The following is a 16,554-nucleotide window of genomic DNA, read 5'->3' on the forward strand; positions in this document are numbered from 1 at the left end:
TCAACTAAATTCAGTTCTGCTCCTGACACTTGTTTTCCCCAATAAATAGTCTTTGGTATTTCTGTCTGGTTTCAGTAGGATGATGTAAACTTTTGGAAAAAATATACAGCCAAGAAGTCCAGTGCTGGAAGCCAGAATAGCAAAAACTTCCACGGCCACCATGTACTTCCCTCTTGTGCTGAGGTAGGCTGGGATAAAGGAGATCCAGACACTTACAAACACCAGCAAACTGAATGTGATGTATTTGGCCTCATTGAAGTTACCAGGTAAATTTCGGGCCAGGAAGGCTACAATGAAACTGACACAGGCCAAGAAGCCCAGGTACCCCAGCATGCCATAAAACAACTCGATTGACCCTTCAGAACACTGTATTATGATTTTCTGTGCTATTTCCAGGTTAGCACCTGAGTAAGGTGGAGCAGTCCCCAACCAAACCAGACATAAAATAAACTGAATTACTGAGAACAAGGGGACAAGGTAAGAAGGAATTCTGGTGCCAACCCATTTCTTTAATGCACTGTTGGGTTTTGTGGCATTAAAAGCAACCACCACTATGATGGTTTTAGCCAAAATACATGAGACACTCAGAGAGAAGATGACCCCAAAAGCAGTTTGCTGGAGGATACATGTCACATTCGTGGGACGTCCAATAAATAGTAAGGAGCACAAGAAGCAGAACACAAGGGATAGGAGGAGAAGATAACTGAGCTCTCTGTTGTTGGCTTTGACTATTGGAGTATCCTTGTATTTAATAAAAATGCCCAATATTGCAGTGGTGACTAAAGAGCAGAGAATGGAGATAGCACAGAGCACAGAGCCAAGGGGGTCTTCATAAGACAGGAATTCAATAATTCTTGAAATGCAGGAATCACGATTCTTATTTGACCATTGATCATCCGGGCAATTCTGACAGTCAACAGCATCTGTTTAAAAGAAAATGTTTCATATTTACTAAAAACTATGAGGTCAATATTCAAAGGGTTTGTCTGGGTATCTTTTTGAGTTGCTTGAGCAAAACCATGGATGTCAAAATTTGCCCCCACTCCCCAGTGGAATTTTGCCCAGGTAGTTTTCTATCTAAACAAAATGTAATTGGTTGAAAAGTAGCAGCAATGGAGGTGTTCTCGAGGAATGGATAAATTTTAGCTGGTGATCAGATAACTCTGATAAGAAAAGCAGTTGTTATCTGGATGCTTTACCTCAATAATGTAATATTGGGAATTTATTTATTTATTTAAACATTTTGTATGCCGTCATTCCAAATTAAGATCGCAACGGTTTATAGGAGACATTCATAGATCAGGTTGATACATTCATGGATCAGGTCAATACCTAAAGAACATAGTGCTTGATGGAGAGAGTACAAAAGTTGTCATTCTTAACCATAGGGTGAGATATTCTGATAGGTGTTACATGGAAATGTTCTATGAGATTAGGCGAAAGATTATATCGGTATAACATAATTTTTTATGTTTATTTGTCCATGGGGAATTTACAATCATTCATTACTTTGTTCCTTAAGCGTCATTTAGCGACTCTTCTAATTATGGTAGGCCTCTACCTTTTGGTGATTTAGATTAGGTTAGGCTGAATGCGTTTTTGAAGAGCCATGTTTTCAGCTCACTTTTAAATTTCTTCTTGTCTGGTATCAGTCGTAGCCTTTCACATAGTGAGTTCCACAGACATGGTCCTGCTACAGAAAAGACATGATCCCTTACCTGTGTCAGGTGTGTGCTCCATATAGTAGGGACAGACAGTAGACCTTTCTTTTGTGATCTTAATGAGCTCTGTGTTGTGTTAGGTTGTAAAGTTATGCCAATCATATCAGTGTTGCTTGAGTGAATGAAGTTAAATAATAAATTGGATTCAGTGGTGTACTGGCAGGCAGTGTGGCGAGATAGGCAATGGAGTAATGTGATCAGATTTCCTAGATCCTAAGAAAAGTCTTGCAGAGGCATTTTGCGCACACAAGTTATAAAATCAAGGGTTGCTGCGAGCAAGGGGGTGCACAAATGTGCACCTTGAGCGCTCCGAGCTGCTCTACCTTCCCCCCTTTCCCTCCCAGGCTGATCCGAAATCGGAGTGGCCTGTAAGGGAATTTCCCTTCCCCCTAGCCTGACCTTCCCACCCCTTCCCCTAACCTTCCCCCCCCAGCCCTACTCTTATCCCCCCCCCCCCAACCCTTCTCTTATCTTTTGCGCCTGCCTCTGGACAGGCGCAAGTTGTGCGCGCTGGCAGCCTGCCAGCACAAGATCCTCCAACACAGCTCCAATGGCCGCTGTGTTAGAGGCCTCTGACCCCACTCCCAGCCCACCCCGGACTGCCAACGCCGCGCCCCCTTAGTGAAGCCCCAGAACTTAGACACATCCCGGGACTTTAGGCTCGGCACGCGTAGGGCTTTTAAAATCAGCCCCTTATTTTCCCCCTTAATTTCAATTGATTTGGAGTCATATTTTATCCTTCTCTCACCAGTCTGATTGGTGATCTCCCCATCAGCGCAGGGGACGCAGTCAAAGCAGCAGACGGGCTCTCCCTCTCTTGCGGCTTTCCTGAACCCGGGAGGGCAGCTGGCACTGCAGACTGACTCTGGCACCTTCAGAACAGAGCAGAGAACATTTGCTGAGCTGACCATAATTATAGAAATGACGCTTAACTGGTGACAATGGTTCAACCCTGCAGGTTGCGCCAACTCCCCCTCGGCCTAAGTGTCCACACCGTTTGATTCAGGTGTAGATATGAAAATTATTCTGTGTTGTGGGGGTTTGGTCCCCTGAACATAAACCAATCATGTACTCTCTATAAAGGAGACGTGCAATAATTGTATGAATCATGCAAATCATAAAGAAACAATCACAAAAGCAGAATAGACTGAATTACTTGGCGACATTAAGCAATTGCTAATATTCAAATCCATGCTACTTTCAGCTCATAGAAAGTTCTAGAAGCTCATTGCATGTTCTACACTCTGTACTAAAACAGGGAGGGTGATGTTCAAAGCATTTGCTGTAAGTAAACAGCAGTTCACCTGCAGAAAAAAAACCCACTGAAAAATATTCACCTTAATTCATGTTAAAGTGCTCACATTATTTACAACGCAGGGACTTCTTACTGGTGGCTGAACAGGGGCATGGTGAGGTTACAGAAGAGAGATAATGTGTGGGGCTTTCATTCTGAAATCCTCACAGCAGGTATATCTGCACCGACTTCAAATCTAGATGTTGAGGTTCAGGCCCCATTCCCTGGATCAGTTTAGTTTAGTTTAATTTAAATAAATTTGATATGTTGCTTGTCAATTAAATCAATGTGAATTTCAATAATATCAGGGGGACTAATTTGTGGGGGACTAAGTTCCACCATGTTTCAAATTTAAGAGGCAGAACAGCAGAGGTTGCAGACCCTCCTCTTCAGGTAGTTGGCAGGGAAGTGGGAGGTGAGCCTGGAGCAGACAAAGAACAGCCCTTCTCCTTCCTAATTCCTCTCCTATTGTTCTGCCCCCCTCCCATCCTATTGTGTAGAGAACAGGAAGGGAGGGTGTGATCCTGCAGCCCCAAGAACAGATACAAAAAGGCACTGAATTATCACAAGGTCTGAAACTTGTGAGCAGTAATTGCAATCAAGGCTTCAACCCTGGCTCCTACACTACCGCTCACAAGTTTCAGACTTATGCTAGATCAATGCCTTTCTTTGTTTGCTACCCGGGATTTAATTTCTGAAATAACTAGAATGGTGCTCGGCCAGCTTTTGTCCAGGACCTGCGGAAGTTGAGCAGAGCTAGTGGTATAAATCAGTCCTGGTAGATTATAAACGATCAGGGGCTGAGTACTGCTAGGGATTCAGGTTGGAAGATCACTGGGGTAAGAAGGGCGAAGATTGTGTTGAAGCATGTGTTTGAAATAGAGTGAGTGTGTGTATGTGTGTGTGTGTGTGTGTGTATGTGTGTGTGTGTGTGTGTGTGTATGTGTATGTGTGTGTATGTGTGTGTGTGTGTATAGGAGAGAAAATTCACAGCCAGCATAGCCCCTCCCATGGCACCTGTCACATCTGGCCTGGACCGCTTCCCCAAGCTCCACAATTCCAATTCCTTAATATCTAAAAATTAAGCCCTGAATAAAAAACACATAAAATATACATCATTAGACACTTAAACATAAACAGTAATATAGGCACACAAAAAGTTTAAATAATGTATACATAATAGGGATGTGAATCATTTTAGGACGATTAAAATTATCATCCGATAATTTTAATATCGTCTTAAACCGTTATGGAACACAATACAATAGAGATTCTAATGATTTATCGTTATAAATCGTTAGAATCGTGAGCCGGCACACTAAAACCCCCTAAAACCCACCCCCGACCCTTTAAATTAAATCCCCCACCCTCCCGAACCCCCCCCAAATGACTTAAATAACCTGCAGGTCCAGCGGCGGTCCGGAACGGCAGCGGTCCGGAACGGGCTCCTGCTCCTGAATCTTGTTGTCTTCGGCCGGCGCCATTTTCCAAAATGGCGCCGAAAAATGGCGGCGGCCATAGACGAACACGATTGGACGGCAGGAGGTCCTTCCGGACCCCCGCTGGACTTTTGGCAAGTCTCGTGGGGGTCAGGAGGCCCCCCACAAGCTGGCCAAAAGTTCCTGGAGGTCCAGCGGGGGTCAGGGAGCGATTTCCCGCCGCGAATCGTTTTCGTACGGAAAATGGCGCCGGCAGGAGATCGACTGCAGGAGGTCGTTCAGCGAGGGTTCCGGCGCCTCGCTGAACAACCTCCTGCAGTCGATCTCCTGCCGGCGCCATTTTCCGTACGAAAACGATTCGCGGCGGGAAATCGCTCCCTGACCCCCGCTGGACCTCCAGGAACTTTTGGCCAGCTTGTGGGGGGCCTCCTGACCCCCACGAGACTTGCCAAAAGTCCAGCGGGGGTCCGGAAGGACCTCCTGCCGTCCAATCGTGTTCGTCTATGGCCGCCGCCATTTTTCGGCGCCATTTTGGAAAATGGCGCCGGCCGAAGACAACAAGATTCAGGAGCAGGAGCCCGTTCCGGACCGCTGCCGTTCCGGACCGCCGCTGGACCCGCAGGTTATTTAAGTCATTTGGGGGGGGTTCGGGAGGGTGGGGGATTTAATTTAAAGGGTCGGGGGTGGGTTTTAGGGGGTTTTAATGTGCCGGTTTTGCGATTTTTCGATTTTTCGATTTTTCACGATTTTTCACGATATTTTACCCCCCCAAACGGCAACAATACGATTCCCTCCCCCTCCCAGCCGAAATCGATCGTTAAGACGATCGAGGACACGATTCACATCCCTAATACATAATACGCAATCAATAAAATTACAATAAGTCTTGATGTAGCAGATGAAATCAGCAAAACATTAATTAAAATCTTGCTTAAGATCCAAATTTTTAGTCTTGCAAAATTTAGAATAATCACTTTCAGTTTGAAGATCAAGCATTTTCAAAGTGAAAACCCATGTGTGGCTCTTCTTTAAACACAAACTTCAGTCTCAAAAATACAATCTGTCCGCAGGACTGCAAGCTCCCTGCAGGTTTGCAAAATGCCCTGTAAAAGACTAAATATATTTCAGCCAAATTATCCAGCCTATCTCAACAGAATGAGCAATAAACCATAAAGAGCATCATAAGAACATAAGAATTTGTCATACTGGGTCAGACCGAGAGTCTATCAAGACGGATATCCTATTTCTAACAGTGCCAATCCAGATAACAAGTACCTGGCATGAACCTAAACTGTAAATAGATCCCAGGCGGCCATCACTCAGTGATTAGTAGTGGATATTTCTCAAGTCTACTTGGTTAATAACAGTTTATTGAGTTCTCCTCCAGGAACCTTTCTAAACCAAGCTACGATAACTGCCTTAACCACAACTTTGGTAATAAATTCCAGAGCTTAGTTATGTGATGCATGAAAAAGAATTTTCAGTTTGTTTTGAATGTGCTACTTGGTAAATTCATGGAGCTCCCCTAGTAAATAACCAGCTTATGACTTAGCCAATTAACATGGATTTTCAGTGCTAACTGGCTAAAGTAGATCGACAATCTTCAATCACTCAAATAACAGTTTTAAATCTATATAATCTAAGTAATTTTAGTAAAATTTTCAACCAAACATCTAGCCAATTAGCTTCATCTGAAAATTTTACAAAAGATAACTGGTAAAACGTAATCAGTTGTCTTGTTCTTACTGCAAAATTGATTTGAATTTACTCATCATACATGTTTCTCAACTTTCACTACTTACAAAAAAACAACTGTGAATTTTTGTTTTTTTATACCTTTCAACATTTGTGTTCAAACTTTTCAAAATGATAAAAGGATGGAATGGCTCCCCTACAAGTAAAGTGATGAGCTTAGGGCTGTTCAGTCCGGAGAGAAAACGGCTAAGGGCGGATATGATAGAGGTCTACAAAATCATATGTGGTCACTAGGAGTTGCTGTGATTCAGGATCATATTGTTTGTATAAGTAATATAAATGGTAGACCCTCTAAAGATGGTAGCAGCTCTAATGGAAGCCTTTAGCGAAAAAATATGCTGAGGTCATGCAAGCATGGGAATTCGGTGATATGGACTAAAATATGTTAATGCAAAAGAAAAACTGTTTGGAAGTATAAAGATTTTGAGTTTTGTGACAGGGTGATGAATTCAATGAAATATGATTAAAATCACTCAAGTACATTCATAAATGTGCAATAATGCATGCACTAATGGAGGATGTTAATGACATGCAAATGAGCCAAGAAGGTAAATTACTGCATACCTTATTTACTGCATTGATCCTAAAAATGTCTATTATTTTATGTTTGTGATATAGTTACTGTGTATATTTTATTACTGCACTAATATATAATACGTTTCCTAATTTTGGATCTTATTAAGTCACTAACATGTTTTTTGCACATAAACTCTCAAAAGAATACTCATGATTGTGAATTTAAGTGAACATCAATATTCTGCCTTAGAGTTGTTGCAATAATCCTATGCCTACTTGTGGGCATTAGTTAGTGTGTCCATCATGGGAGACTATGAGCCCAATGTGAAGTCATCCAAGTCCAATTTATTGTTCACAACTAATATTATATTCTTGCCTTAGAAAAGAATGAATTCCAAGCAATGGAGCTCTCATTGATGGTGACCCGTTCACCTTGTGGAGCTGAAAAATTGAAGTGCCCGACTGTTATAGACTGATAAGTCCAATTTGGAAATATCTGCCAGTTCAGAATGTCATAAATGGCTGGAGGGTCACCGTTCTTATCAAAAAACACCTCCTCACCAGATCCAGTGACAAAACGGCCATGTCTGAGATGCTGTAGAACCTAAACAAGCCAAAGAAGAAAGTTTTAAAAATTCCACAAAGCATAAAGCACCAAGATTTAACAGATCTCATCAAAGTCTTATGATGCAGAGTGCACATCCTGTGAGAATCAAAACAAATGAATATCATGACCACACCTTGAGTATTGGATATAGCCCTAGTCATCCCATCTCAAAAAGACAGAGCAGAACTAGAAAAGGCACACAGAAGAGTGACAAAAATGATCAAGGGGACGCATCAGCTTCCTTATGAAGAAAAGATAAATAGGTAAGGGCTCTTCAGCCTGGAGAAGAGGGCATTGCTAAGATGTCTCTGAGGATGACCAATCTGCTAGTATGAGCCTGTGGTAGAGGCATTTACATATTAATACCAAAAGAGGAGTTAGGGGAACTGGCAGGTTTGGGTGGTTTAGGGGATGATTGGGGGGATCAGGTGCTGCAGCCCATGGCATTTTTTTAAATAAAAACTTGGTGACTCAGACTGCTAAAGCCCCACAACATCTTCCATTTATTTATTTATTTACTTACTTACTTAGCAGAGTGGTGAAGGATTATTCCAACTACTGCTGGCCTGTGGCATTTAAGCTTAATAATTGCCTAATCTGAAAAATACTGAATGCAGATGATTATGTCTAACGTTATCCTGGTAAAGGTACCCAGATAATTTTAGACTTGTTCTGGACCACGAGAAGAATTACCCAGATAAACATCAATATCAGCGCTGCCCTGCTATTTTTAAGCCCATCCGAGAATGATCCCCAATGCCTCCACTTTTTTTTCTCTGGGCAGTGTTTTCCAGGTAATGATTTAAGTGGCTAAAATGTATCTGGTCAGTTAGGGAAATATGTAAAATATTAGGTTTGTTTGGCTAAGCCCGGGACATAAGCTGAACAAACCTTGTGACTGTGCATAACTCATTGAAATCGTCGGTTCAGTGTGCTGCGGCAGTCAAAAAAGCAAAAAATGTTAGGAATTATTAGAAAGGGAATTGTGAATCATAAGAAACATAAGAAACATAAGAAAATGCCATACTGGATCAGACCAAGGGTCCATCAAGCCCAGCATCCTGTTTCCAACAGTGGCCAATCCAGGCCACAAGAACCTGGCAAGTACCCAAAAACTAAGTCTATTCCATGTAACCATTGCTAATGGCAGTGGCTATTCTCTAAGGGGTAGATTTTAAAAGAAGCGCGATCAGCCTACTTTTGCTTGCGCATCAGACTCAAGCAAAAGTACGCTGGATTTTAGTAGATACGCGCGGAGCCGCGCGTATCCACTAAAATCCTGGATCGGCGCGCGCAAGGCTATCGATTTTGTATAGCCTGCGCGCGCCGAGCCGCGCTGCCTCCCCCCGTTCCCTCCAAGGCCGCTCCGAAATCGGAGCGGCCTCGGAGGGAACTTTCCTTTGCCCTCCCCTCACCTTCCCCTCCCTTCCCCTACCTAACCCACCCACCCGGCCCTGTCTACACCCCCCCCTTACCTTTGTCGGGGGATTTACGCCTCCCGGAGGGAGACGTAAATCCCCGCGCGCCAGCGGGCCTGCTGCGCGCCGGGCCGCGACCTGGGGGCGGGTACGGAGGGCGCGGCCACGCCCCCGGGCCGTAGCCACGCCCCCGTACCCGCCCCCAAAACGCTGCCGACACGCCCCCGGAACGCCGCGACGACCGGGCCCGCCCCCGACACGCCCCCCTCCGAGAACCCCGGGACTTACGCGAGTCCCGGGGCTCTGCGCGCGCCGGGAGGCCTATGTAAAATAGGCTTCCCGGCGCGCAGGGCCCTGCTCGCGTAAATCCGGGCGGATTTACGCGAGCAGGGCTCTTAAAATCCGCCCCTAAGTGAACTTAATAGCAGGTAATGGACTTCTCCTCCAAGAACATATCCAATCCTTTTCTAAACACAGCTATACTAACTATACTATACTATACTAACTATACTAACACGCGTGTAATATATGCGTGTAAACCTTTAAAACCACTTCTGCGCACACTGAGCCTATTTTGCATAGGCTCGGCGAAGCGCGCAAGCCTCTGGATGCGCATGTGTCCCAGGGCTTGCAAAAAGGGGCGGGGCGTGGGCGGTCCAGTGTGTTCAGGGGACATAGCAGGGCGTGGCTGGAGCCTCCATTGGGTGGAACATGTAAGCTAAGCCTGCCGGTACTTACCCGACAAAGGTAAGGGGGGTTCCAGGTAGGGCTGGGGGCAGGTTAGGGAGGGGAAGGGAGGGGAAAGTAGGGAGAGGCAGAAGGAAAGTTCCTTCAGTTCCTCTTGGAGGGAATGGAGGATGGCTGTGCGGCTCGGCGCTCGCAAGTTGCCCAATTGTGCACCCGATTGCACGCACCGACACTGTATTTTATAACATGTTATAAAATCGGGCGAGGATTTGTTCGCGCCAGGTTGCGCGAACAAATCTACGCCCGCGCGCACCTTTTAAAATTTGGCCCTTAGTTTTTGGGTACTTGCCAGGTTCTTATGGCCTGGATTGGCCACTGTTGGAAACAGGATGCTGGGCTTCATGGACCCTTGGTCTGCCCCAGTATGGCATGTTCTTATGTTCATCAATCTGCATGTGTATTATCACATTGGAATGATTGTTTCATTCAAAGAAGAACAGAAGCTAATGGCACTAACATTTCTTTATGTTTATCCAATATATTTTTAAATTTCATAACAATGTTTACCCCTACTATCTGATAGTTTCTGCCATTATGAACCTATTCAGAGACTTCATTATCAATGTAGTAAAATGACATTAAAATATCCAGAAATGAAAGTAAATGTAACAAGATGGAATGAATAAGCTATCATATTCATACCACTAGAAACCAGAAATTCCACAATAAAAAAATGGTTATATCAAATTGTACCTCTTGCGGATGGATTTTATCAAATGTACCACATGATCCTGTAGACAACGATCCATCATCAGCTTTACAGGAAAGTAGATTATGCAGGGCATGTGCAAATGCATACACAGCTAGATATGCATTGTAGGTATATCTTAAATTGTTGAAATCAAATAAAGCAGGGTCTATGTGTTCTACCTTCTCAGTCCCTGTGCAAAATGAAGGGCCTCTACTGATATTGGTCATCTGGGTCTGATTGTGGATATCTTCTTGCCATGTACAACTAAATGCTTTCTCCCAGAAAGTTTTAATGAAGATATCATCCTTAGAAGTGGAAGGCTGGATGCTGTACACAAAGTCCTTGAATCCATGAATATCCTTGACGTGCAAAGCTATCGCCAGGGTACCATTCAGTGACTGCCAGGTGTCATCAGGAAAATAGTCTGGTGTGATGATAAACCCAGTTGTGCCAACCCAGACCTTACCCTGGATATTCTCCTTAGCAATTGCCTTAAATATAGGGGCAACACTGCTCACGTGTGAATAAACAACAATTACTTTTGCGGAAGACTGTTTTACAGTTTTTACAATCCTCATCACTATTTCCTTGGATGGGGGAATGAGGATGTTTTCTAAAAAGGCCACACATCCTCCAAGCCTTGTGATTTCAGTTTCTAGACTGCTAACACCATAGTCATTTTCTTCAGCAAGTATTCCTACCCAGCTCCAGCCAAAATATTGAAGTAAGAGAGCCATGGCCTGGTCTTCTATTAAGTCATTGGGAATAGTACGGAAAAAGGAAGGGAAGATAATTTTGTCACTCAGTTCTGAAATACTGGATCCATAGCTGATCTGTAAAGAAAATAGTGAATTTATAATACATAATCATTCCTTCAAGTTCTTTTTAGATGTAAAGGTTGGAAGATAAATAGAGCTTGTAACTGTATTCTTTCACGACACATACATTTTCTTTTTCCTTTTTTAAATGAGTAAAGAATTCAAGGATTCATAGGCTACATTTATTTTTTACTTTTTGAAATGTTGAGAAGTAAATGTATTTATACAAAATGAATGGCTACAAATTTCTATTGTTTATCCTTGTGCATAAACTTAAAAAGATTAATAAAGTTATTATAATTTTAAAATTTTCTTTCCAAACTATGATCTTTCACAACTGGTACTTGGGTCAGTGGATGGGAGGGCAAGGAAGGGTGATGGCCAATGCTACCATTGTGTAGGCAGTCAAACTTGTACAACTAAAAGCTGGGAAAACTCCTTAGCTATATCATCATTACTGGGAAATATCGAGTAGATTGGTTTGAGCCAAATGATGCTTATCTGTCGACATCTACTATATTATTATGTATATGTATGTTGATTCTGTGAGCTGAGATAGCTTAGATCAGGGGTGGGCAATTCCAGTCCTCGAGGGCCACAAACCTGTCGAGGTTTTAGGATATCCTAATGAATATGCATGACATAGATTTGCATACAACTGAGGCAGAGTGCATGCAAATCTCTCTCATGCATATTCATTAGGGATATCCTGAAAACCAGACTGGTTTGTGGCCCTCGAGGACCGGAACTGCCCACCCCTGGCTTAGATGGCATCTAAATACTTCTTGTATATGTGAACTCTACTCCATTTTTTTCTGAGGAATAGAATAATCCATAGTAGTAGGACTATCTTATAAAATCCGGGGTCGGCGTGCGCAAGGGGGTGCACATTTGTGCAACTTGTGCGCGCCGAGCCCTGCGCACGCTGCCCGTTCCCTCCGAGGCCACTCCGAAATCGGAGCGGCCTCGGAGGGAACTTTCCTTCCAGCGCCCCCCCCCCCCGCAACTTCCCCTCCCTATCTACCCCCCCCCCCCCGGCACTATCTAGACCCCCCTACCTTTATCTGAATAGTTACTACTGCATCCGAGCAGTAATAACTTACGTGCACCGGTGCAGCAGGCCCCCACACAGGCCGCTGTGTCGGGGCACTCGGCCACGCCCCCGGACTGCCCACACGCTTCCCTGAACACACCCCCGATCCAAAACCGCGCCGCCCTGGCTACGCCCCCGACCGCCCCTTTTTGCAAGCCCAGGGACTTACGCGCATCCCAGGGCTTGTGCGCGTCGCCGAGCCTATGCAAAATAGGCTCGGCGCGTGCAGGGGTTTTTAAAAGGGTTACGTGCGTACCTTATGCGCGTAACCCTTTTAAAATCCAGCCCAAATGTTTTCTTAACTCATCACAAAAACAAGTGAAATACTACCCTCACCAGGAAAATAGTAACCACCCAATTATCACCAGCCAAAATTACTAACTTGCCATTTTATTTTGAGAATCTCTTCATAAAAAAATAATTAGTAGAAAGTAGACAGGATGATTATATACTATCCCCTCCCCTTGCAAGCAACATCATCCAATGTCGATCACTAGTGTACAAAAGGGCGACCAACAGGCAGGCCACCACCTGGTAGGGTCACCTAAGAGTCCACCAAAGGGCCTGCCCCTTTGCGGGATGCTTTGTGGGACTTTCATGGGATTACTGGATGAGGAGATTTGCTGGTTTTGTTATCAATATATAGTCATTGTGCTGTGGCGTTCGCGGACACTGCTGATAACCCGGTGCCATATGCCGGGGGGGGGGGGGGCGCAGGGGGTCGTTGTGTCTCCTGATGCACAGGGTGATGATGTTGCCCAATGTGTAGGGTTCGTGCAGATCAATGACATGGCCAGTGCACTGATGTCGCCTTCACCCCTCCCCCACCATTGTAGGAATGCTTGGCCCTTGGCCATGGGATCCACAGGCAAAAGCAGGGGGAGAAGCGAAGGTCCACGGGGATGCTCAGTTGGAGAGGAGGCATGGCCAAACAATGTGGGATGGGTCATTAAACGTTTTGAAGTCCTTTTGCTTCCTGTCACCCGCTGGCATGCACGTTATAAAATCCATTGGCCGTGCATATATGCGTGCCAGATTTTAAAATCCATGATTGAGGGTGGCACGTGCCGGGGAGGCCGAATTAAACTTTTTTTTTTTATTTTGTAACTCACCTGCTCTGAGCAGAAGTAAGTTACGTGCACCGGCCGGCTGCGTGCATGCGCTTCCCAGGGACAGTGTCTAATGACCTCTATCCTGGCCGGCCTCTGTCCTGCCCCGCCCCACCCAGACCACACCCCGGCCCGCCCCTTTTTCAGGGCCGAGCATTTGTGTGCATATTGGCACTTATGTGCGTGGCCGGGCCCTTTTTAAAATGCACACAGCGGGTGCAGGGCCCGGCCATGCACATTAAGTGCCAATTTTTACGCATGCGGCCAGTTGAAAATTCGGCCATAAGTTATTATGTTTAGAAAAAGATTTGGTTTCATTTCAAAGGGCATACACCTAAGTATGATGTAATCATTGATGTAACTTTATTTTAATATATTTTAGGCTTATTGTAAGTGTTATGTTCGATATGTATGTTGAAGCATTAGCCACACCGAACTACGTATGGGAGGTACTGGATTATAAGACGTTACATAAATAAATAAACAAATAGTTAGATTGATCGACAGATATAGTCAATTTTCCGAACAGCTGCAGAGTCAGTAAGATAATCAGATAATTTTGCAGGGTAATGTCCCTTTGTAAATTTACTACAAAGTAAACACATGCAAAGAACTCACAAATCTTGTAACTAGACAGGCTACTCAAAATTGTGGTATAGATGTATAACACTCCATATAAAAACTGGACTGAATGCTAATATGAGATAAAAAGTTAGACAACAAAACACATGTTGCACCTTGGTATAGGTGATTTGATTTAGGCAACTAATATATTGAAAATGAGATCATTATATTTGGTTGCAAAACAACATTTATGAACACTTCCTTTTTTTACAGCAGAAGTTTGGAATAGTGAGTAATTAAATCCCAAATTCAAAATTCTATTTAAAATGCCTAATCTGAAATGCCAAAAATATGCTTAGTGAGCAACTTGTCTTCTTGAATGCCTGTGTTTCAATTTTAGATGCCTTCCTTATGTGCAAGCTTTGAAAATGCAATCCCAAGTCTGTGCTTGAACCTGTGGGTTTTTTTTGATGGGCTCAGGCTCCACATTAAGACTCCAGGCCATTTGGGCTCTCTTGTTGCTCAGTTTGAAACTATATATACAAATATATACATACACCATCATTCACAAAAACATTTACAACCGGATCCCGATCGATCTCCAATGCCCACTCACACTCCACACCTCATCAAGACCTATCAGAGAAGCATACAGGGAATCTCTACGCTCCCACCTAGCCAAATCCACTCTTCATTCAGCCACCAGAGAATGAGCTTTCTCGACAGCGGGGCCTACCATCTGGAATGCTATGCCCCCTGACCTCAGACAAGAACCCTGTTTATTAACGTTCAGGAAAAAAACTCACGACTTGGCTATTTCAACAAGCCGTCCCTTAATCTAGGCCCATTCCAGCTATAGTCTCACTCCAATGACATCTATTCAATGCCCTCCATTACCGATATTATAAATGATTTGTTATTGTTTTAGTTCTGAGTTACCTTCTGTCACTGGCTTCTCTTCTCCCCAGTTCTTATACCCCTGTTATATTGTAACTTTCTGCCTTCCTTTATATTTATGTTAACGTTATTACCCCTTGTTCCATGTAAACCGAAATGATATGATCTGTATCATGAATGTCGGTATAAAAAAAGCACTAAATACATAAATAAATAAATAGAATCCGTTTCTTTCTCTTACCTGTGGAATCTTATAGACACCTAGTAAACTTGCCATAGTGATACTGATTTCAGAAGCGGCTTCTCCTATTGCCCCTAATAATGGGGCACTGGAGGGACATTGGTAGTTTGGCACGGGGTCCTCTGTTCCTGAGAGCAGTGACAGGGTACTCGCCACGGCCAGAGCTGTTGAGAAACAGGAGCCATGGATCCTAAATCCCAAGGTGATATTCGGCAAAACATCGGGATTGTGGTTTATCTCCTGTATAGCAAAGGCTACCACCAGCACCTCCCGGTAGGACCGCACCTGGAAGCTAAGAGGACATAAGTTAAACATTGCTTTCTTTAATGAAATCTCATGTTTACAGATGATGGTAAATAATACTTGGGAATATTACCGGTAATACCAATACTTGTATCACTGTATTTTCTCCTGTTAAAATAAATTTAAGCCATAATGATAAATAGGTTGATTGTTCCATCTTAACAGCTGTGGTATATTTCAGTACAGATATTTGTAACTGTGGATATAAGATAGAGACAGAGGTCAATTTTCAAAGAAAAGAGAGATTCAGAAATGATCACTATGGGAACTGAAATAATACATTTTGTCACTTACCATATAATTTTCTTTAACACCAGAAGTAAATTCATAGATGAGAATGTCAAATACTGTAAACATGCTTTGTTTTAGCTCTGTCAAAGAGTTTTGATAACAGCTCCATATTTAAGGTTACTACTTAATAAAAAGAGATAATCCCTTTGTTGTTGAAGAAAGGGTGGAGTCGAGGAGAAATATTAATAAATAAGAAAACATCAACAATGGGACGTATTCTAGAAAGCAGCAATCCCTGAAATTCTGGTGGCTATTGAGGACTGGTCAGGGGTGCGGTTAAGAGTTGGCGTTGAATAATTAACGATTTAGCTTGTTTATAAATGACTACTCGTGTGCACAGCTCATACACTGTGGTTGTACTTCATTACCCTGTACACAGAACAAGAGTGGATACATTAATTTTGACACTCAAATAAAACTGCAAGATGATATTTTATTTATCCTAGCCTCTCTGTGGCTGTGTCTTTGTTAAACATTTTTTGAGTACCTACGATTCCCTATGTGTTTGATAGTGGCTTGTTGCCTATTACTTTTTTTCTCTGTCTCTATATACTTTCTCATATCCCTATGCATAATGGGGCGGATTTTCAGAGCCCTGCTCGCGTAAATCCGCCCAAAACCGGGCGGATGTACGCGAGCAGGGCCCTGCGCGCCGGGAAGCCTATTTTACATAGGCCTCCCGGCGCGCGCAGAGCCCCGGGACTCGCGTACGTCCCGGGGTTCTCGGAGGGGGGCGTGTCGGGGGGCGGGGCCGGAGCGCGCGGCATTGCGGGGGCGTGTCGGCAGCGTTTTGGGGCGGGTACGGGGCGTGGCTACGGCCCGGGGGCGTGGCCGCGCCCTCCGTACCCGCCCCCAGGTCGCGGCCCGGCGCGCAGCAGGCCCGCTGGCGCGCGGGGATTTACGTCTCCCTCCGGGAGGCGTAAATCCCCCGACAAAGGTAAGGGGGGGGGTGTAGACAGGGCCGGGTGGGTGGGTTAGGTAGGGGAAGGGAGGGTAAGGTGAGGGGGGGGCAAAGGAAAGTTCCCTCCGAGGCCGCTCCAATTTCGGAGC

The 16,554-nt window shown here is 44.2% G+C and overlaps 1 protein-coding gene across 1 annotated transcript; it reads right to left on the reverse strand.

The window, feature by feature from the left end:
• Window positions 1-14,946, reverse strand: LOC115077349 (extracellular calcium-sensing receptor-like). The gene is made up of 5 exons (XM_029579642.1): window positions 14,911-14,946; window positions 10,191-11,021; window positions 7,102-7,329; window positions 2,470-2,593; window positions 1-923 (listed from the first exon to the last, which is right to left on the reverse strand). Exons 1-5 carry the CDS (start codon window positions 14,944-14,946, stop codon window positions 1-3), a joined length of 2,142 nt encoding a protein of 713 aa, XP_029435502.1.
• Window positions 14,947-16,554: the final 1,608 nt, after the last annotated feature.

Source organism: Rhinatrema bivittatum, chromosome 16 (assembly GCF_901001135.1).
Source record: "Rhinatrema bivittatum chromosome 16, aRhiBiv1.1, whole genome shotgun sequence".
NCBI classification, from domain to species: domain Eukaryota; kingdom Metazoa; phylum Chordata; class Amphibia; order Gymnophiona; family Rhinatrematidae; genus Rhinatrema; species Rhinatrema bivittatum.

Excerpts from the sequence above, each read along its gene's own strand:
- LOC115077349 (XM_029579642.1), bottom strand. The coding sequence starts at position 14,946 with ATGGCAAGTTTACTAGGTGTCTATAAGATTCCACAG. Across the intron at positions 7,330-10,190 it reads ATAAAATCCATCCGCAAGAG|GTTCTACAGCATCTCAGACA; the intron begins GTACAATTTGAT and ends TGGCTTGTTTAG. Across the intron at positions 924-2,469 it reads GGAGATCACCAATCAGACTG|ATGCTGTTGACTGTCAGAAT; the intron begins GTGAGAGAAGGA and ends TCTTTTAAACAG.